Here is a 23617-nt window from a genome sequence, read left to right as displayed (position 1 = left end):
CCCCTGGTGGCTACCAGTCCTCTAGGCCAGATGGTAGGTAAGCCACTGTCCTCCCTCCCCTAAAGCCAGGGAACTGGAGACCCAGATATTACCATAGTCCACTAGATGTGCTGGGTGCTGAAACTGGGTCCGTGAGTAGACATTCCACAGTAATAGCTCTCACTTGTGCATTCTCCACTCACCGTGGAGACCTGTGAAGACAAGAAGGTCACATCCCAAAACCAGCTAGTGTCTTGCCAGTATGCTGGTTGGAAGTGATGGAAATCCAACTTAAACTACCTTAACCAGGAATGGGATTTGATTCCTCTAGGAGAACTAGAAACAGAATTGGCCTGGCTCTTTGGGGAATGAAGTGTCTCTGGTCTTGACCTCCCTCCCTCTTTTGTCTCTATGGCTGAAGAACCTGGTTTCCTGCAGGCTTTAGGCTGGGACCATTCTACAAGCCCAGGAAGGCCGTGGAGTGTTGCACAGTGGCCACTTGCCTACCTTTGGACCAACCATTACACCTGGAAAGAACACAGAATTGGCCAGGCCTTGAGAATATGCTGCCCATGGGTTTGGGGTGTTGGCTTTACTCAGAAGCCCTGCAGGACAAAGACAGGCAATTCCCCAAATTAAGAGGTGACATTAGCAGAAGACGAGGGAAAGAAGTAGGTGCAAATATCCATCATTATCATTTGCTGACTTTGTGACTTGCTTGAATGAATGAATTCCTTTATGCCAACTAGGGTTGTTATAAGAATTAAATAAGATAAATTATGTCAAACCCTTGGCACACAGTAGATAATCAATACATAGTTATTATTACTGCCAAACAGTTTCCTTCTTAAGAACTTACAAGCCATGCAAATATATAAGCTCAATTAAACCCAACCTTATTTATGTGACTGAAAACCTCAAGAATCCTAATGTAATCATTTTTCAAGAAGGTGTTGGAGGCAAGACTCACACCTACCTTGCGAGCTAAACAGCAAGTAAATCAGTCCAATTGGCCTCTTGTCCAATAAAGTTGTTATGTATCAGAGGCACACGCAGATTAAAAAAAAAAAAAAAAACCTGGAGAAGATTTCTTGCACAGATCTAGTCTAATAGTCCTATATCACGGATTAGGACATTGGCTGGAGAGATAGAGACAGAGGTCTAGGAGCCCAGACGTTGTTAGAGGCAAACTGAGCCCTAGAACCAGGAGTGCTTGTCAGACAGGACTGCCACCTCCCCACTGCCCCACCTTGGACCGCCTGAGCTGCTCGCTAGCCCAGAACAGGAGAGTGGACATCAGGCACCTAGGGGCAGCCACTCAGGTTCATTTCACAAGGTGACCATGAAGGTCAGCCAGAGGGGAACGTAGCTGCAGGCTTCAAAAAATTCGGCAGCCACGGGTCTCAGGGCAGCCAGTGTTCCACGGAAGCCAAAGTCCCCCTCACTGGCATCCTCCCCTATGGCACACCCTCCAGGACCCCCCATAGGACTTTCCCACAGTGGAAAAGTGAGCAGGAGCCAGTGGGCCAGCTGCCCCTTCCCTTGCATGACGTTCTCCCTGCCCACTCCTCCTCCCAGGGTTCCACATTGCAGCGTGGCCGACCTGAGGCGCTCCCAGTCCCTCACTTCTGCAAGAATGCAACGTGTGTCCTGTCTGCGGATCTGCAGCCTCTCTCTTCCTAAAGCCTCACTGACTTCCACCCCGTTCCCTAAATCTACTGAGCTCATTCACCTTATTCCTACCAAATTCTTCCTCCCATAAAATAGAGTCCCTTTTGAATTCCATCTTGAATCAATGCAACATACACAACCTAAAAATATTAATTGCGCAGGCAAAATGCAGCAAAGGATCCTGCATGAGACTGGGACACAGAAAAGGGGATTGACTGGGATTCACTGGTTCACCTTGAACACCCCCAGGGCCAGGGAGGAGCAACTTTCCCAGATGCTCGTGTGTGCCAAGTTTGGAAACCGCCTTCCTAAGACTTCCACTCAGCTCTCCATTATTAAAGGTGATGCTTCGCACAGGGTTGACTTCTGCTTTCCTTCTCCAGCTCAGTAGTTTGCAAACTTGACCATATATTGGAATTCATGGGGAGGCCAGTTAAGATGGATTTAGGGGTCTCACTCACCGGGTTCTGATTCTGTAATCCAGGATGAAATAGGAAGTTTGCAGATCTGCTAAGTTCCCAGAAGGTGCGAGCTTCCGGCTGGAACCTATGGTTTGGGACCTGTCCCCGGCCAATTTTTCTCAGTTTGGCCACATAACTGCCTAGAAGGAAAAGTCCTAATGAGGGGAAAGAGGTGAAACGGGCCCTGAATTCCCCATGGTTACTGAAAGCATATGCATTAGCAGTTATCCGGCTCGCATTTTAAATGCAGCATTGACTAACGTAGATGAGGTGAGTGTTGGAGAATGCCACTGATTATTGTCATGACTTGCGAGTCAGGGCTACTGGAGTCTGAATCTTGATTCTAGAACTACTGGTTACATAAGCATAGGAACATTGGCCTTTCCCCCCCGCGAAATCTCAATTTCCGAGTTATAAAGTGGGATAAAAATGCACCCCAGGGACATGATCACATAAAGGTAAATGAGATAAATTGAGTGCAACCCACAGCACATCAGAGATGCTTTGTAAATGTGTGGCGGGTGATTCCAGTCAATGACAGCAAGGGTGTGCAAGCTGCCAGGGGACACATCAGTGGGCCTGCTTGTGCTGAATCAGGACACATAAGGATCTTGAATGGTGAGTGCTTCCTGCAAGGTGTCTGGAGGGATCTCCAATCAGAGGCATCCAAGTCTGGAAGTTCGTGTTATGATACTAAATACTCACATTAGTGAATATACAGAAAATACAAATAAAGCCGACTCGATGCTACAGGAAGGTGTGCAGTGAGGGGTGGGACGTGGGGCCTGGCAGCCAGGTTCGGGGGCTTTGAGAGGGAACGTCTACGTGATTTGGGCTTCATGAGGCGAGCGGTCGGGAACCAGCAAGAGGGCACGTGGTCAACACTGCCGTTACTCCGGGTTCTTGAGTCCCAGGTTCCCGTGGAAGGTCTGTACACAAACAGTAGGAGGAAGAAAGGTTTCTCTGTCTTCATGGTTTCCTTCAGCATTCACACTTCGTGTTCTTACTCTAACCACGGCGGCACCGTGTGGATCCATTGGTCTTTATCTTCAAGAAGCCCGGTTTGTCCTTTCCGTTTGAGCGGAGTGTAACAGTAACATCCGGCAGGAGGACCTGCTCCATGTCAGGGACGAGCGGTCTGTAGCAGGAGGTATAACCCGCACCTCTGCAGACTCAAGCAGTCACCGCCTTTCAGTATCTCCTGCTGGTTGGGAGCTTTGAACCGAGACGTGTTTGGATTTGAAACTTTGCGCCATCACACCCACGCTGTGTGACTTTGGTCAGGTCACTTAACCTCTCTGAGCCTAAGTCTCCTTTTATGAAAATGGTCATTATCACGCCAATGTGACAGGACTACTGTCAAATTAAATCAAGCTGTACATGTTCTGGATATGTAACAGAGCATATATTAGAATTAATGTAATTAATGTAATGTAACAGGAGGTCGAGAAAGGGTGCTTATTAGGAAAGCACCTTATAGTTTGATTGGAGACCATCTGCCTGGCACTGCGTCCACAGTGGGTCTCATGGTGGAAAGGAAATGCCCTCATGATGGGCCACATCAGGAGAGTTTCCAACACAGATGACCTTAATACCTGCATAACCGCCTGCGAGGTAACATAGGAGACTAGTTTTCAGGGACTAGAACTCAGGGCGGGTAACATTTTAGAGCGGGATGTGTAGATGCTGGGGTGGAGATGGGAGGACATCAGAACTGAGAGGAAGCGTAGAGAAGTGGGGGAATTTTCCAGGAGAGGAAGGAGACAAAGGAAGAAGAGGTGAACCTGTGGGGGGCTGACATGGGGGTCATAAAAAGATCAGCCTCCTTCACTTCAGGGAGGAGGTGGTCCTCAATGCCCTGGGTCATAGCCCACTTCTGGGACAGTCAGATAAGCACAGTCTGTGGGCCACAAAGATGAAAAAGTAGGAATGAACACCCGTCTGCCCCAAAGCCATTCATCCTGGCCACTGGCCAGCCACTCTCCAAACCACCCCCTCCTGTTCTTTTCGTCTGGTTGGAGGAATCAGCCCCGTTGTTACTAGAAGCTTCTTCCTGTGCTGACAAGTATTACATGCTCATGCACTTAAAATGTTGATGGGGGAGACAGGATATATGATAGCTGAGCACGGTTGCAGTACTTACCTGAGTAGGGATGGTATAAGCTGTATTATAAAGTAAGGGCTGAATTGTTGGCTGTTCTTCGGGAAAGAAGGAAGTCATAGGATTATCTGCTATGTAAAAGAAAATTTATTTCCAAGAATGAGTAGTGTTTTCAGACTTCCAAAAAGGCTAATGATAAAGCCAGGAATTTGCTGATAGATGCACTTTTTGGTAACGTATGCTATATCTCAATAGAAGGCTCACATTAAAATTATTTAGCTATCACATCATCTTGGAACAAACCAGCAGCCCTTTCTGTTATGAGAAAATTCTTGACGAGGCACAAACAGCTCACAGCTGGACCTATTCTGGGGAACCCCCTCATTCAGACACAAAGCTGGGGCATCCATAAAAATAACCTTGGTGAATATAATTTTACTAAATGGTTTCTGTACCAGAAGATTTACCTGCTCCTTTCAAGTTGCCTGTCCACAAAAAGGCATGTAAGTAAATCCCAGGATGCTCTCGAAATAGCGCATCCTGCCGAGAGCAGGTGAGGTGTGGGGGACACTCTCCCAGCGTGAAGCCCGTGTCCTACTTAATCAGATGTGATTAAAGAGAAATCCAAGTTTAGTTGCTGTTATGCTCAGCCAAGAAAAAAGGCTCCAGAAAGTGCCGAGGTCCTCTTAAGAGAATACTGATGCGATCCTACACCCAGATGCTCAAAGCCAGGCGGTATGAGTTCCCACTGCTCTCCAGAGAAGTCCGTCAGGGGTTGAAAGCCTGCCTGTGGGGCTAGTCTCAGCGTGCACACGCTGCATGCACATACACATGCATACACGTGTGTGCACGCACACGCGAGGGCACAAGTGTCCGTCAGGCTCCTGCAGGACGCCAGGACGAGCAGGACGACGGCCACTCACCACCAGCGGCAGCAGCGGGATCCTCAGGACACACGAGCCCAGGGGAAACTAGGTCAGCCACGGTTCTCAAGGGATTAACACTGGATCTTCCTACAAACTCTCCAGGATGAAAATGGTGCAATATTAAAGACCTCAGGCTTCCGTCTCTTCTCATTATTTTATTTGCTTCAAATTAAACCACTTTTTATGGGTAATTGATGGATTTCTACAAGTTAACTGTGTTTAATTTTATTATATATCATACCTTTAACTTCTGAACACCCGAAATTCAATGGACATAAATCTCACCCTGTGGTTTAAATAACAGTAAAGAAAGAGGACACTTTTCAGACTTTTCACTAGGCTATTTTTTACCTAAATTTTGCAAACTAGCCTTTCCCCCTTTGTTGAATTCAAATCTACCTGCCATAACACACACACACACACACACACACACACGCACACACATGCAAATTTTTTCCTTCCCATATTAACTACTGTGATAAATACATGTTTGGTCTTGGTCCGCAGTTCCTGGCACAATGATCCGAAAACTCTCAGCATCTCTTGGAGTGATGTGTGTCTTTGGCATGTTAATAAGATGATAAGTAGCTGGGGTCCCCTAGAGGAGGGCTGGTCGCCAAAAAGTCCAGATCAGGACTATAGGATTGGAACTTTCCAGCCCACTGAGGAGAGGAGAGGGGCTGGAGAGTTCAATCACCAATAGACCGTGATTTAATCAATCATGCCTGTGTAATGAAATCCCCATAAAAATTCCTAAAGAACGAAATTCAGAGAGCTTCCTGATTGGTGAGCTCTGCGAGGTGCTAGGAGGAGGGTGTACTCATGGGGGGGTCTGGAAGCTCTTGGCCTCATCCCCAGAAGAAGGGACAGAAATAAAAATGGAGGAGTATATTAATTTAAAAATAAAAATTATATTATAATCTAAGAATAAAAATAAAAATAAATATTTATTTTAAAATAAAAATATATTATATTTTGTATATTAGCATTTAAAATATATAAAATACAAATGTATGTTACATCATTATATGATATATAATATACAGTTATAATTTTATACACACACATATACACAGAAATTTATTATAGGAGTTTTCTAACATAGTTATGGACGCCAGGAAAGCTCACGGTGTTCCTCTGCAAGTTGGATAGCTGAAAGCCAGGGGTGTCATTCAATCTGAGTCCAAAGGCCTAAGCACTAGGAACTGACATCTAAGGGCAGGAGAAGATGGATGTCCAAGTTCAGCTTGAGCAAAAGAACAAATCTGCCTTTCCTTGGACTTTCTGTTCTATGCAGACCTTCAACTAATCAGATGAGGCCCACCCACACAGGGGAGGACTATCTCTCTTGACCGCTCTATTGATTCAAATGCTCATTTCTTTCAGAAACTCCCTCACAGATACGTCTAAACAGAATGTCTTACCAGCTATCTGAGCATCCCTTAGGCAAAACTGACACAGAAAATTAATCATCATGGGAGTAACAAAGGATCCATTTCAAAAGAAAAAAGAATCTGTAAAACTGACCACAAGCACCACCAAACAAACAAAAAGGTTAAACTGACTTACAGAATTTCTTTCTTTCACCTAGACAATTTACCAGTGTTATTTCTTTCATGTTACTAAGAAAACAATCATAAATTTGTTCTGACTACATGGCTCTGATTACGAGATTCTGTGAAAAGATGTAATTTCACACAGTGGGAGGAAGGGCTGATTGCTCAGTATTTCGTGATCAATAACTATTCCGATATCTCCGTCCACGAAGGGGAAGTTCAGAACAACAAGCAGAGCTATAGCGTATGATGATGGTCTAGTAGCAGGGGCTGGGGAGGCAGAACACACAAAACTCTTCCAAAACAGACATTTACATCTTAATTTAATGTGAACATGCCACTTGTTCACAGAAGTTATTTGAGAATTACCCAAGGATGCAGAAGACAAGAGGAGCTTCCTGAAGGCTGGCTACTGTCAAACTCCTTCAGGCTGTCCATGCTGGCCATAGACGGCCTCAGATGGAAACTAGGAAAACCAACTGACCTAACCAAGATCCAATGGGTAAAATGTTGAGCAGATTGGGGTGAACAAGGCCTGGAAGCATTTGGGGAAGGGACTCAGGCAAGACAACATGACTCCTTGCTGAGAGGCGATTGGTGGAGGGAATGAAAGGTGAGTCACTGCCATGGGTCCCCTGCCAAGGCCCAAGAAAGAGACCCAGGTGAGGGGGAGACAAACAGAACCCCAATTGTTGGTATCCTTGGACAGAGTCAAAGTGGGCACAACACGGGTAGATAGGCACACCCACGGACCCGAGAGGCTTTCCCTTTAAGACAGGTGTGTGCTTAGAGTCCACAGGGGCTCTCTGAGTCCACAAGATAATCTACCCCTGGAAAGACAAGGGCAGGAAGTCAAGCAGGCAGATGTAGCACCACTGTTCTTAACCAATATAGGAAACATAATGAATGGCTTTGGTTTAAAACCTCTTTCCTTTTACACTCCACGAGCCTGAAAACTACATACAAATAAACCTAAAGGGTGACCACGTCCACAAAAAAATCAATTCACAAAAAGGAATAGATAACATCACCTGGGAGGCTAAAGTGAGATTCACTACAATCAACTGCAGTCCGGGTGGCTTTTGGAGCTGGGATAGGACTGTCCCAAAGCGCCATCCAAATATTGATGGGGGAGGGGAAGAGTTGCAGGCACTTTACATTTTCCTCTGAGATATTACTTCACTACTACGGTGATGTTTGCAGGGAAGACTTGAAGAGAGGCCTCTTATCTTTTTTCTAACTAGAATTAATTTCCAATTCTAACTTTAAAGTTTCCAAGGGAAACATTTCTTAAGAAGAGTATTTTGTCACAAAAACTAACCCTTGAATCATAAGGGAAATTTAAGGACATGGAATACAATGTTTTCCACCTGTTGTTAATTTATACTTACTCATCCAGCCCTTCTCTCCTCTGTGGAAGAAGTGACATTTCCCTCCTGGCACAAGGATCCTGCCGTGTAAGAGCCCTGCATCTCACTGTGATAGCTGCTTGCTTGGTTTCTTTTTTAGGCTATTGGTCACTCTTTCTATATATTTTTTCCTGCCGCCCTTATCATGGTGGGTTACTCTCTAGAATTCTCTCCCCCATATCTTTGCAACATGTATTATGTTTGGATTATTTCCCTTTGTCACTAACATTGCCAAATTCTACATCTACATGTTTTGGCAGAGTAAGAAGGGGTTGAAACTGCCATTGGTTTTGCCCTAACTGGCCCAAGTCAGCCGATGGGAATTCCGATTATATGCTCTTGGGCCAAGATGTGAAGCTGGTTTGGACAACTTTTGGAAATATCAATCCAAGAACATTTCTTTCCTATTCATGCATATCAGTCATCTTATTTCCTACTGAGAATTATTTAAATCATTCAGAATTTCCAACTACAGAACATGACTTTGAAATCCCATGGTTTCCGGAAATCTTTCAGAAAGAAAAAGGAGATGAAATGAACCAGTAATCAGGCAGATGAATTTCATTCTCTGCTCCTTGAAAGGCAAGCATTTTCTTTTTTCTTTTCTTTCTTACAACCGTTCCTTCTCCCATCTAACCCGTTCATATTTCCTATTTTACGATTCTTATCAGTTTACACATGATCAGGATACTGAGTGAAAGATGATCTTAACATACCACACACAAAAAACAGCACGGGAAGTTATCACAAACACACATACACGGATATGTGTGTGTGTGTGCATACACATAAAGACAGGGACAGATATGATAAACATGATTAAACTAGGGAGTGTCTCTGACAAAAGCTGAACATGAATGAAGATTATCCTTATTTTCTATATTTAATATTTAAGCCAACTTCAGATGCCTTTAAACTGAAAAGTCACTAATATATCCACTCCTCCATACTTGGATTGAGCCCCAAATAAGTATTGGACACTTGTTCTAGACTCTGCGGATGCCACAGTGAATATGCAGGCAAGTCTGTCTAATGGAGCTTCCATTAGAAGGGAGAAAGTTGGACCACACACAGATGAAAACTTTAGTATGAGACAGAAAGGGGTGCCATGATTTCAACAAACCGGGGCAATGCAATGATGAGGATTCAGCAGGCTTCACAAGCTTGTGTCCTCAGAAAGCACCTCTCTGAGAAGTGACATTTATGCATTTATGCGAAGATCTGAAGGACGAGAGTAAGTGTGTGTGAAGATATGTTAAAAAAAAATCACTTGAAGAAGAGGAGGTATCTCATTTGAGGGGCCTAAAGCAGGAACAACCTTGAGTTCTTTGGGAAACATCAGGAAGTCCATGGGTTGAGATGGACAGTAAGGTAGCAGGAAGTAGCAGGAGAGCACAGATGCGTGATGGGGGCCACCATACAGGACCTCAAGGTCAGGCAAGTAGACGCCATTGCAGTATGAGAAAGGACTGTGTTCAAGAAAAATCTGTATTCTATTGTTTTAGGGTAGAATGTTCTGTATATATCTATGAAGTCCATCTGGTCCAATGTGTCATTCAAACCTCTTGTTTCTTTGTTGGTCTTCGGTGAGATGATCTATCTGTTGCTGAGAGTGGAGTGCTAAATTCTCCTACTATTAACATATGATTATCAATATGTTTCTTTACTTTGATTAACAGTTTGCTTATGTATTTGACTGCTCCCATTTTGGGGGCATAGATATTTATAATTCTTAGATCTTCTTGTTGGATAGACTCTTTAAGAATGATATAGTGTCCTTCTGTATCTCTTACTACAGTCTTTAGCTTAAAATCTAATTTGTCTAAAAAAAAAAAAAATCTAATTTGTCTGATACAAGAATTGCTACCCCAGCTTTCTTTTGTGGTCTGTTGACATGCTGGGAGAATTGGACAGCTATATACAGAAGAATGAAACTGAACCATTCTCTTATGCCATATACAAAGATAAACTCTAAATGGATGAAAGACCTCAACGTGACCCAGGAATCCAGCAACACCCTAGAGAAGAACATAGGCAGTCACCTCTTCGACACTGGCCACAGCAACTTCTTTCAAGACTTGTCTCCAAAGGCAAGGGAAACGAAAGTGAAAACGAACTTTTGGGACTTCATCGAAATAAAAAGATTCTGAACAACAAAGAAAACAGTCAACAAAACAAAGAGACAACTCATGGAATGGGAGAAGATATTTGCAAATGATGTTACAGATAAAGGGCTGGTATCCAAGATCTATAAAGAACTTTTCAAACTCAACACCCAAAAAACAAATAATCACGTCAAAAAATGGCAGAAGACATGAACATTGGAGAAGACACTTCTCCAATGAAGACATACAAATGGCTAACAGACACATGAGAAAATGTTCATCATCATTAGCCATCAGGGAGATTCAAATCAAAACCACATTGAGATACCACCTGACACCAGTTAGAATGGCCAAAATCAACAAGACAGTAAACAACATGTGCTGGCAAGGAAGTGGAGAAAGGGGAACCCTCTCACACTGTTGGTGGGAATGCAAGTTGGTGCAGCCACTTTGGAGAACTGTGTGGAGACTCCTCAAAAAGTCAAAAGTAGAGCAACCCTACGACCCAGCAATTGCACTATTTGGTATTTACCCCAAAGATACAGATGTAGTGAAAAGACGGGGGACATGCACCCCAATGATCATAGCAGCAATGTCCACATTAGTGGACATGGTGCTCGTTGGACCTGCCCAGGAGGGGGTGGAAGGGAAGGAAGGAGCAGAAGTGACATGGGTGAGGAGGTGTTCAGAAACCTCCCAGGAAGGCAGCACAAGGCAGAGGAGTACCCGGAGGTCCCCAAGGGATCTGAAGATAGGGCTTGTTTCGCTTTGTGAGTGATGTGATATTAAGGCATGTTTATTTATATGCCTCACCCGTCAACCTTTCTCATATGATGTCTGGGTTTCTTTTTGCAAATCCCCATAGCTTAAAATACATCGGTAGTGATAAATACCGGTTTTAATGTGTATTTCAAACAGAAAGCAGAGACTGTTGCAGCCGATTCTCGAAGGAACTTGTAGTACCAAACATACTATTTTTCTCAAAACCTTTCAGAAGTGATTGAAATCAATTTGAAATTAATTCCCCCCTTTTTTGGGTGGGGGGGTCTGTGTGGAGATCACGTGTGTATTTGGAAAGGAATACAGGAATATAGGCAGAAACATTCACCTAACTTACGTAGCTGGGTAATATTTTTACAAAGGATTGATAGAATTATCTTCCCCCCCTCATAGTGAACTGACACTTTTTCTTGTACTGTGTGCCAGTTTCTACAACATAGTGCTCCCACCATGGCCAGTTTCAGGCTCCCAAGTCGACACTACCCACCTGAACACAGATTTGCTCATCTTGTCTGTAGAGGGTCCTCCAGAGTCCATGGGGGGCCAGTTCAGCCACCTGGTGGAGCCCAGAGGCTGGGAGGACAGGAGTGGTCACCAAAGAGACCAGACCTGTTCTCACATGCCAACAAAGTCAAGAATATCTTACTGCGCAGGATCATTCAAACGGTGCCTGTTTTGTTTTAACAATGGTGTATTTTTTTAGGATTTTATTTATTTATTTATTTGAGAGAGAGCATAAGCAGGCAAGTGGCAGGTAGAGGGAGAAGCAGACTCCCCACTGAGCAGGAAGCCCGATGTGGGACTCAATCCCAGGACTCTGGGATCATGACCTGAGCCGAAGGCAGAGGCTTCACCCACTGAGCCACCGAGGCCTCCCCCAAACAGGGTTTTTATAATGATGGGTGTGCATACGGAAATCCGTCAAAAGAATGAAGAATAAAAATGTGAGCTCACACTGACTGGAAAGCATTTTTAGATGTGAAAGAAAGCTGTGTGTGTGTGTGTGTGTGTGTGTGTGTGTGTGTGTGTGTGATTAAGCGAATTTAGCATGAAAGCAGTTGATAATTCCTGGAATATTAATCTTCGTCATTCCACTCAGATATGAGCTTCCGCCGAAGCCCTTCTCCAACAGTCGATCATTTCCACACGACCTCCCTCTTCTTCATTTTCAGAAAATGATTGTAATAAAATCACAAATCCCGGGCATCTTAGCCCGGACAGGGTCCACATGAGATTTTCCAAAACCCATGCCTCTGGGACACAAAAATCAACAAGGGCCAGACCCACGTAGATCGGGCTCATTTGCAAAGATTTCCACAGACCACGACCCACCCTTCCATGCGGTTCTGAATGCGAATCCACATTCCTCGGGAGTTCACCCTTCCTCAGACCGAACCTCCGTGTCTCATTTTCTTGTGTTCAATTAATTCACTTGGTCTTGCCTTAAATGAGGTAATTATCCAGATCCTTCCACCTTTATGTATCATTAAAGATTCTGAGAGACCTGATCACTTCAGACCCCAGGAAGTCACAAACTGATCAACCCAACAGGGCCTGGACGGCAAAAACCATCAGATGAGCCAATGCGGGGTAAACGGGAGTCCGGGTGCGTTGCTGAAACCGCGGAGAGAAACTGCGTCGGAGTCCTTGGGGAGCTTCATTATAAACCTGCCAGGGGCGCCTGGGTGGCTCAGTGGGTTAAAGCCACTGCCTTCAGCTCAGGTCATGATCCCAGCGTCCTGGGATCAAGCCCCGCATCGGGCTCTCTGCTCAGCGGGGAGCCTGCTTCCTCCTCTCTCTCTGCCTGCCTCTCTGCCTACTTGTGGTCTCTGTCTGTCAAATGAATAAAAATAAAAAAATCTTTAAAAAAAAAAAATAAACCTGCCAGAAGCTAAGAGCCGAGTTCCACAGAACAGGCCTGCGCAGACACCTGAACCGGCTTCAGGCCCTGACGGAACGGAGAGGCCCTCTGAGGAGCTCTGGAGAACACGGCTCCGGGATCTGGCGGAGGGCTGGGGAGCCCGGGCTGGGAGCCGCTGAAGGTCATGACCGCACACTTCCCAAACCACGTCTTCCCCAGTCAGGCCTTTCATGACTCGTGCGATGACCCTCATGTCTTATAATTTCAACCCACGTTTTGTTGGGCTCCTCCGCTCCCTTAGCCGTTATTCTCTGCCCGCTCCGGGCTAGGCACCGAGGATAGGGTAGAAAAGACAAGCTCTGTGCAGTTCTTTTCATGTGATTTTTCAACAACTAAATCATGTTCAACACTAGCAGGCACGATTTTAAGCACATTACAAATAGTGACTCATCTGAATTTACATTCCTCGGTGAGCTCACAGTTTGGTGCAGAGAAAGACAGTTGATCATAAAGGACACTCGAGGTACACCTCCGAGGAGTGCCTCATAGCAGCTTGGGGAGTCTGGGGTCACACCGGAAAGTGCCTTAAAGGATCAGGGCAAGAACTGAGGCCGTTTACAAAGCGAAGGGTGCGAGGGCGGAGAGGCGAGGCCAGAGACCCAGGCGGGGGCAGCGGTGTGTCCTAAACTCACTCATCCGCAGGCACAAAGGACAGCAGGGAGATCTCGCTGGATGTCAGGCTCTCCTTTCTGGGCTGGGAGGAGGCTGGGCTGAAGGGCGGAGTCGGCGAGCGTTCAGTCTGCGGTCCCTTACAAAGCCCAGGCGACCCGAGCCGGGGAGCTGAGACGTCCCTTACTCCAGTGACGCGCGGAGAGAAAACTGTCCCAGGCTCCGAGGCTAACTCTTTGCAGCGTGAGTGCATCTGTCACTTCCGAAGACGACCTGAGAAGACAGGACCCTCCTGAAGGGTTTCGGGGTTTATACAAGAACAACAGGTAACTTACAAAGCTATGCTGTTTATAGGATTTATTCAATAACTAGTGATGCAGCACCTACTTTGATTCAGGCCCGGCCCAGGCATGGGGGCGCTAGCAGGAAACACAAAGGGAAAGACACGTCTGCTGCCGAGGCCTGACCTTCTAGCAGTAGGGGGACTGATCTCTGCCGGGGTAAGCTGCGGAGACAGAGCGGGGGCTGGGAGGCGATGGAGCTGGCCGGGGATGTTGGGCCGCGTGCTGTCCCTCGCATGGGATGCTCGGGAAGGACCTGCGGAGGAGGCGGCCTCAGGGCTCCGAGCAGCAGGGGGTAGGAGGCTCTGCAGAGAAGTGGGAGACCAGGGGGGAGGGGAACCAGCCCCGGATGGAAAGGTAGGGCCTGCGGTAGGGATGCAGGAGTCTCTGTTACTTCTACAAGGGTTTTAAGCCTGATGGAAGTCATTGGAAAGTCTGGACAAGGCGTAGCTTGATCTACTTTGGTTTGGATTGTACAGCATCTCCCTGCTAGTGGGAGCGTTGGCTCAAGGGGCAAGAGCAGAGCGAGACACCATCAAGAAGCAACCACGGCCATCCGGGTGGGGACGGCAGACTTGGACCAGAGCCGGTGAGAGCACGGTCAGGTTGCAGACACAGTCCTGAAGTAGAATCAGCCGACTGGAGATTGAGGGGGGAATCGATGTGCGGGAGAAGGCTCGGGATTTCAACTCAGTGGTACAGGGTCAGGCTTCCAGTGGCCGGGGTAGGAAACATTGTGTTTTTCAGGTGTCATGGCAGACTCTAGGGTGCCCCTATGATCACCACTTCCCGATGTCCACACCCTGTGCCATTCTCTCCCCTGCAGTGTAGAACGGGACCGGTAAGTTCCTTCTAACTGACAGAAGATGGCCACATGGTCAGGACGTAGGCAATGATGAGCACACGATGCTGCCACAAAGGACTGTCACCTGCCCGGTTAGAAGATCTCCTCTCCTGTGGCCCTGAGAAGCAAGGTGCTGTGAGCTGTCATATGGCAAGTCCCTGGGGGCAGCTACCAGCTGAGACCGGCGAGCAATGCAGACCCTCAGTCCAGGAGTCTGGAAAGAGCGGAATGCTGCCAACAACCAGGTGAGATGGGAGCCTCAGGTGAGCCGACAGGCGGATGAGAACCAGCCAATCCGCCCCCAGACTTCTGGTCCACACATGCTGAAATCGGGAATGTGTGTTGTTTTAAACCACTGCATTGGTGGGATAAATAGAAAAACTTCCAATAAATAATAAATTGGTGGCAATATTGTGACGTAGCAAAAAGACCACAGACGCATCACGAGAAAGACTGTTTTTGTCTGGAACATATCTGGCTTGAGATACATGAGATTCAAGTGGAAATGAGAGTAAGTGAAGTGGTATAAGGACTTGGGCTCCGGAGAGGGGACTGGGCTGGCGGTCTCCGGGTGGCTTTCGTCAGCTCTGGACGGGACCGAACGCTCAGCATCTCCCTGGATCCTCCCGCGGGCTTCTCTGTGCGTGCCTGTCTCCTAACCCATTCTCCACACCGCAGTCGGCCTGTTTTTTGGTTTGGGTTTTGTTTTTAAGAGAAATGGATCGAGCATCCTTCCCCTTTCCTCTCTCCCTCTCGAAAACATCTGAAGGATACACGACTTCTATTCGGGGGCTCCCTCTTGAGGAAAAAAAAATCTTCCTTTTCAGCTACCGCAGTGGCAACCCCAAGTTAGACACGCGGTGCCCTGTGTCCAGGTCCCTCCCTGGCGGGCCCCTTTCCCGGCAGGAACGGCAGCAGCGGGGCAGGTCCTCTGCAGGCTGTCCACTCCCCGCGGTTGTCCATCCTCTTCGCTGGAGTGGGGGTGGGGGAGCCTCAGCTCCTTCCTTGGCGGCCCCTCCCACGGCTGCTCCCTGGGCCCCGTACTTGGAGCCCTTACCGTGCAGGCACGGGAGCGGACCACCTTCGACCACATAATCCTGTATTCTGCTCCACGTGTCTGGTTTAGAGCGTCCAGTCCGAATGTGACCGACATGACAGAGCGAAGCAGCCACCGGAACACACGGGACCGAGACAAATTGATGTCTCTGGCTTTGTTGGTGTCAAGAGGGATGTATGGCAATGATTAATAATTTATCTGATAAAAGCTTTCGTTGTCGTCTTTGTTACACTGGAGATTCCAAGATTTTACTGTCCTAGGTTCGAGCACTAACTGGGAACAGTTCACACTGAGTATTTGGACAAAAACCCACAACGGGAGATCGTGGCCGTCTTTCTCCTGTTCCCAAAGAAGAGCATCGGGGGCCAGGACTGAGGCATAGGACAAATTAGATATTTTAAACTATTTTTCTCTTTATTTTCCTTATCTGGTTTCCCCACTGATTCACTACCTCAGCCACCTGTCTTATCCGAGTAGACAAATTAGACCTTGAGTTGTTTCTCCAGGATGCAGGGAGTTGGAGAATCCCATGAAAGTAAACACCAGGGGCGCCTGGGTGGCTCAGTGGGTTAAAGCCTCTGCCTTCAGCTCGGGTCATGATCTCGGGGTCCTGGGATCAAGCCCCCCATCGGGCTCTCTGCTCAGCGGGGAGCCTGCTTCCTCCTCTCTCTCTGCCTGCCTCTCTGCCTGCTTGTGATCTCTGTCTGTCAAATAAATAAATAAAATCTTTAAAAAAAAAAAAAAAAAAGAAAGAAAGAAAGTAAACACCAGCTTCCAGAGGAGAGGGCTAGAAGGTGGCTGGAGGGTCTGCCATCCGACTCCCGGTTCTTTTTTTTTTTTTTTTACTTTTTTATTTCTTTTCAGCGTAACAGTATTCATTGTTTTTGCACCACACCCAGTGCTCCATGCAATCCATGCCCTCCCTAATACCCACCATCTGGCTCCCCCAACCTCCCACCCCCCGCCCCTTCAAAACCCTCAGGTTGTTATTCAGAGTCCATAGTCTCTCATGGTTCACCTCCCCTTCCAATTGCCCTCAACTCCCTTCTCCTCTCCATCTCCCCTTGTCCTCCGTGTTATTTGTTATGCTCCACAAATAAGTGAAACCATATGATAATTGACTCTCTCTGCTTGACTTATTTCACTCAGCATAATCTCTTCCAGTCCTGTCCATGTTGCTACAAAAGTTGGGTATTCGTCCTTTCTGATGGAGGCATCATACGCCATAGTGTATATGGACCACATCTTCCTTATCCATTCGTCTGTTGAAGGGCATCTTGGTTCTTTCCACAGTTTGGCGACCGTGGCCATTGCTGCTATAAACATTGAATGTTCATCATCACTAGCCATCAGGGAGATTCAAATTAAACCCACATTGAGATACCACCTTACACCAGTTAGAATGGCCAAAATTAACAAGATAGGAAACAACATGTGTTGGAGAGGATGTGGAGAAAAGGGAACCCTCTTACACTGTTGGTGGGAATGCAAGTTGGTGCAGCCACTTTGGAGAACAGTGTGGAGATTCCTCAAGAAATTAAAAATAGAGCTTCCCTATGACCCTGCAATTGTACTACTGGGTATTTACCCCAAAGATACAGATGTAGTGAAAAGAAGGGCCATCGGTACCCGACTCCTGGTTCTTGAATAGGCTTTGGTTCAGGAAGACAAATAGAGTAGAATCAGATGACAGCGCCCCGTGCATCCACTCTGAGAGAAACTCGAAGAGGTCAAGGATATCGCAGGAGAAAGGACATCTCTACATGGTGAAAATCTGCCGTGTGTCCTCGGAGCTTGTTGGAGGTCTGGGGGTAAGCTGCAGAGCACATGGAGGAATTCACTGTTTGGCATTTAGATGATGTGCAGGTACCTGGGGGCTTTGCCAACCTGTACCCCTGACTGTGTCCTGTAGTCTAGAAATGCAGTGCCAGGACAGGCCTTCTGAAAGTACAGAGGTCAAGGAACTGAGGTGCCCTCCACGGCCATAGAGCATGTGCAGAAATGAAGCATGAACCAGCAAGGATCCCGGGACTGGTTTTAGGTGATCTCATCTCAAGTCACAGATTGTGGTCATACTAGAGCCTAGCAATCAGTAAGTTGATTTTGAGTAAAAAAAAAAAAAAAAAAAAGTTATGTCAATATAGATTATAGTCACATACTTGTTACATCTCCAAAGATGGAAATAATACACACTTGGGTGTAGGTTTATCAGATGTGCGCGTGGTCTCCTTTGCAGGCACTCCTTCCTGTTCTTACCTCTATCAGAGAAACACATCTCGTATTGCTAAATCGCAGCTTGAGAAACTGCCGTGTTGTGTAAGTAACACATTGTGTATCAGCACAGACGGTCGTGTTCTTTATTAACTGTTCACAACATCTGTACAAGGTAGAGTCCAAGTCCTGGCTTGATCATGTCCTAATTACGTGACCTTGGGCAAATCACTTCATCTCTGGGCTCTGGGGCCTTGATCTCTGAAGTGGGAAAGGAGTAGGACATGCCTTGAAACAGGCACGTGAGGAATACACTGTATAACGTGCGCCTGGTGCTGGGGACCGTCTTGGGCATGCGGGTCGTCCTGCACGTGTCCTGCTTGACAATGCCATCGTTCTTTATCAACAGGTAGAGACACTGAGGGTAGCTCCCAAGTCCATTTCAGTTCTTCAAACTTGACCTCAATTGCAGAGATGCTCTGCGATCCTGTTGGGTTCACACAGCCAGTGAGTAGAGCGTGATCTCTTACCCCCACAGTCCTGCTTTCTTTATATCAGTTCTAAGCCAGAGGGATCGCCCTCCCTGAGTTCAAGGCTTCCTATAAAGCTGCAGGAATCAAGACAATGGGATGCGGAAGGGAAGATGGGAATGTGGATAATAAACAGAATGGAGAAGTTAGAAGGACATGTGTATACCATTTGATTTTTGACAAAAGTGTTAGATCAAGTCAATGGAGAAAGATGGCATTTTCAACGAGCTGTGCTGGAATAGCTATGGAATCCAAAGGAGAAGAAAACTCAACTCACTTCCCATTATGCACAGAGGAGCTGTGGGACCAAACTTAAAACCTGAGGGTATACAACTCGAGAAAGTCATCGTAGGAGAAGACCTCTGTTCTCACACAATCCTAGGCAAGGATCTCATGGATCCAGTACAGAAAATAAACCGTAAAATTTGAAAGTGGGTGAGTTGAACTTAACCAAAATTTTTTAACTCTGCATTAGTAAGATAATGAAAGCACATGCAGAGTGGGGGAAAAAATACTTAAAATACAGATATCTGAAGTTTAGAAAAGAGAGTTGATCAAACCCTTCAGCCCAAAAAGGGAGGTCCAGAAGCACGTGAAGATGCTCAACACTGGAGTGCCTGGTTGGCTCAGTCGTTAAGCGTCTGCCTTCAGCTCAGGTCAGGATTCCAGGGTCCTAGGATAGAGCCCTGAATCAGGCTCCCTGCTCTGCGGGAAGCCTGCTTCTCCCTCTCGCACTCCCCCTGCTCGTGTTCCCTCTCTCGCTGTGTCTCTCTCGCTGTCAAATAATAAATAAAATCTTAAAAAAATTAATATAAAAAAAGATGCTCAACACCATGCACCATCGGGCAAACAAAGACTGAAACCAGGATTCCACTCACCTACTAGAGCATTTATCAAACCAACAAATGAGCAACAACCTAATGGTACAAGTGCAGTGGGAAATGTGGGGCAACGGGAACACTCCCACATTTGAAGGCAAACAGCACAGCCACTTTGGACAATAGTTTGGAAGTTTCTTGTGAAACTAAACATACACATATCATTTAAGTTAAACATAGACTTTCTCATGCATAACAGCCCCAAACTGGAAACTACTGAAATATCCATCAAATTGTGAATGCATGAACAAACTGTGATTTGTTTCTATAGTGGGATCCCACTCGTTAATTGAAAGAAGCAACACACGATTGGTATCATGCAACATCCTGGGTAGATCCCAAAACATGGAACCCAGTGGAAGAAGCCATATGCAGAAGACCGCACCCAAGGTAGGATTTGTTTTTGTGAAATTCTAGCGGAGGCCAGATTCATCTGAAATGACAGACAGGAGGAGGGTGGTTGCCAGGATCCATGAAGGGAAGAGGACAGACAAACTGCAAAGAAGCACAAGGCGCCTTGACGCATCTTGGAAATGTTCTAGATCTTGACCCGACTGGCAACCTGAAATGGATGCATTTATGGTGTATGAACAACGCATCCATAAAAATGACTTTTAAAATTGGGGGCTAAGTCTGAGAGCTCTTAGGAACAGAGTTCTCATTCTTAGGGCAGATACTCTCTTGGGTGTTTAATGTATGTAAACCCACCGATGGTGGCAAGACAAATCAGTAGGTATTATCACATTTATAACTACAGAGGAGAAAACGGAGTCCCAGTGAGTACAGAACTTGTCCAGGGCCAACGGGCCAGGACGTAGTACCACGGAAATTTTTAATTTTCTTAGTTCTGACTCCAAAGCTCCCCAGAGCTGAGCAGGGGTGATTTTCGGCTAGTGTTTGTAAAAGCACAAAGGTAGATGTTCAGGGAGGAAGTAACCTGAACATCAGAGATCAGTCCCCGTTTTCTGTAAGGATGTGAATAAGGGTGTGTGTGTACATGCACTAATACTTATATATTATATAGATATGCTGTTATCCCATTGTCAGCAAGCCACCAGTAATCGAACCAACCAGAGAATTCTGTGAAGCAATTAATGCCTCCAACCACACAATTTCCAAGGTGGACTTTTGGAATCCCTTTAATTCAAGGCATACCTCCTAGGTGAGCAGGACAGACAGTTTGTCAATCATACAGAACCTCAGAGCTGAAATACTCCTTAGGGATATAGTATTTTTAAAAAATCATAATATGATGAACACACGGCATAAGGAGCGTACACGGACCTGTGACCAGGACTGGTTACTTCCCAGAACAGTTTCACACTGGTTTAAACTCCCTCTTACTTTCTTTTACTTTCTTTTCTGATGCGTTTTAGAGAAAAATCACAGATATCAGCATTTAATTCCCCACAGACCTCAGTACACATGTCTCAAAAGGAGGGCTTTTTAATGTGAACACAATCCTATTTGTAGACCTAACAAAATTAGCAATAATTCCTTGGTGAGAGCTAATTCCTTGGTGAGAATCCACATTCCAGGTTCAAGGGTGGCCTGGACAATGCATTATTAAGAGTTTCCTCTCACACCTCACATGTTCATTGATTGCTATGTTCTCCAGTTCCTTCCACCTCATGCCAGCTCCCCTCCTTTTTCCCATGGCACCGACATGTAGAGGAAACCAGCTGAGCTGTCCTGGAAGAACCCCCACCTCACATGGGTCTGTTTGTTTCCTTGAGGTGATATTAATTGTCCCTTGACCCCAGTATTCCCATAAACTTAAGTCACTCTAAAGCTTATATCAGATTCAGGTTCATTGTCTTGGTCAGAAGCTGTCCTACCTGGTGCCACCTGCTGGGACTTGACTTCATCAGGAGTTACAGGGTCCGTCCTTTAATTACTGGATTAGTTAGAAACCCTCTTCGCCAATTGCTCCTACTCAGAGTGAGGGGTCAGACTACCAAGAGTTTAGGTCTTAAGTGTCTGCTCAGCTCTCTGGCACGTGGAGATGCCAACGCCAGAGCCGAGAATTTCCTACCACACAGAAACACAACGTCCTGTCCTTTACCAAGATGCACTTTGCATGCTGCCTTTCACGCTTTTGACACTGAGCTGTCCACTCCAAAGGGCACCCACTTTTCCTAATGAGCAGGAGAAAAGACAAGCTGGATAATAATCATTTCTAATTGGAGACAGCTCCAGCAGATTGATTCATTATTTCCAAGTATGGCTATCAGTGTTCTGCATGGTGCTCCTATTAAACTAATATCCTAAATGTCTGTACTGCTGTAGCTGTCAGATTACCTTAGTCCCAAATTAGCAGCATTAGCCTCCTCCCCACAAAATCAGCTGGGGTGGGAGGGCCGGGGTTATAAGTTAATGCACAGAAAACACTACCCATCATCTCTTCCATTTGGGGATCCCTGACCAAGGCCTCCGTGAACCTCCACCCTCGGTTTGCAGCAGAAGAAATCCCCCCATTTCTCTGATCCCTATAAAGGTCATGTTTTCAGGATAGCCTCTTCCATGCTACTGTTAGTAGACTGTGTTCTGCCCTAATCATTTAGACTAAAGTGTTAGAGACTGACTGTACTGTTTCCTTAATAGGGGAAGAGAGAAGGCATAAATGAATGATACTAAGTAGCTGATTTTCAGTCATCTGTTGGAAGCTGGAGGTGGGCTTTGTTGTAGAACTTCCTGTCACCCACCCAATGACTATTTTCCCTCCCCCTTTACTCATAAAGGACATGGTTTATTTGGGCAGCAAAGCACTCACCCAAAGACTATATACCCCTCCTTCCTATGGGTGATGTTAAACACAGTTTCTGGTTTGCCTGCAATAGCATCTTTTTCAGACTGATAAGCTGACACAATTATCAGTAATGTTGCACATGGCACTTTGGAAAGCGTCTTAGTGTGGACAATGGAAGTACACGGCCACCCTATGCCGTAGTGACAAAAAGATGCAAGAGGAAGTCTTGGGAGCAGCTTCTGGAAAATGCGTCACGGGTGTCTGAGTCACATTGGATGTCCACCATTGTGTATTCCCTACCCTCTTCCTTCTACATCCTGCAGGGACATAGAAAGGAGGGTTTGTGCTCCAATAGCCTTTTCAGATCATGGGGTGGCCTTGAGGATAGAGCAGAAAGCCCGGAGCTGGGTCCCCATGAACCTGACGCTGCCATTCAGCTCTAGGATAACTATTCCTGAACGGCTTCCCCTTTACCTCGTTCTGCTGCCAATCAATGCTCCCCTTCTTCATTAATGAGTAGACCAAGGTCAACTCTAGATGACTTTCTTCTTCTTTTTATTTTTTTTTTTTAGTTTTATGGGTTTATTAATAAAAATATGACCTGCACCTAAGCTGTCTGTTCATTCTCTTCGCTGCACAGCCTGGCATTGGGATTGGTGACTCTGACGGCCAGCTGGGCTACTCTTTCCACAATGGCTTTGCGGTTCTTGGAGGAGACACTGGGAGTATCCTCTGGACCAGAAGCCACCAGCCAGCACGTGCTTGGTTTCTTGCTGCCCCCATAATCAACACTGGGCATCAAGATCTGGTCCCTGAATCTTCTGCCTGCCCTGCTGTAAATGCCTCTGGGTTTCTGCCAGTTGAGATTCATCTTGACATATGTATCTGACTGGTGAAGGACGAACTTCTTGGTCCTCTCTCTGATGATCTTGGGATTCACCATAGGTCTGAGGGTGGCCGTGAAGACAAGCAGGAGCTGTGGCAGCCCCGTGGCCACCATGTCTGCGGCCAGCACCGAGGAGGAGAGCTCTGGTATCTTTCTAAGGTCCACTAGTCCAGGCTGAGCTACACTCCACACAGTCCCCTTCCCTGCCTGTTTCTGGTTAGGATGGACCACCAGTTACATTCCTCTGTGTGATCTGAAGGACAGGGAAGCAGAATATGGAAATATTGGGGCAAAGGAACAATAAAAGTCCACAGAGTAATCTAGACTGAGCCCTGGTAGGTTTCAGAAGTCTCATTTAGAGACGAAGGAACCAAGACCCAGAAATGCTAACAGAAGTCGCAGCCACGGAGTATCACGGAACAGAGTGCAAATCCAGGGGCGTTATGACTTCATACGTGCTTCCTCCGTACCCGCTGTTGCTGACGTAACACTTACACTTGATACTCACCGTGATGGCCAACAACAGTTCCCTACATCTCACTCTGATAGTGAAGCCCACAAGCCCATCCCCTCTCCTCTCAGATATGCAGTTGACGGGTGTGC

General features: G+C 46.3%; 1 protein-coding gene across 1 annotated transcript; it reads right to left on the bottom strand.

Annotated features, from left to right (window-relative positions):
- Positions 1 to 22735: 22735 nt before the first annotated feature.
- LOC308347175 (large ribosomal subunit protein eL32-like) lies at positions 22736 to 23128 on the bottom strand (the record flags this gene model as incomplete). Its single annotated transcript, XM_080810302.1, has 1 exon — positions 22736 to 23128. The coding sequence occupies one exon, from the start codon at positions 23126 to 23128 to the stop codon at positions 22736 to 22738; it is 393 nt and encodes a 130-aa protein (XP_080666428.1).
- Positions 23129 to 23617: the final 489 nt, after the last annotated feature.

The sequence above is a fragment of the Martes martes genome, assembly GCF_963455335.1.
Source record: "Martes martes genome assembly, chromosome: 8".
NCBI classification, from domain to species: Eukaryota; Metazoa; Chordata; class Mammalia; order Carnivora; family Mustelidae; genus Martes; species Martes martes.
This window is presented reverse-complemented; position numbering and strand designations above follow the sequence as displayed.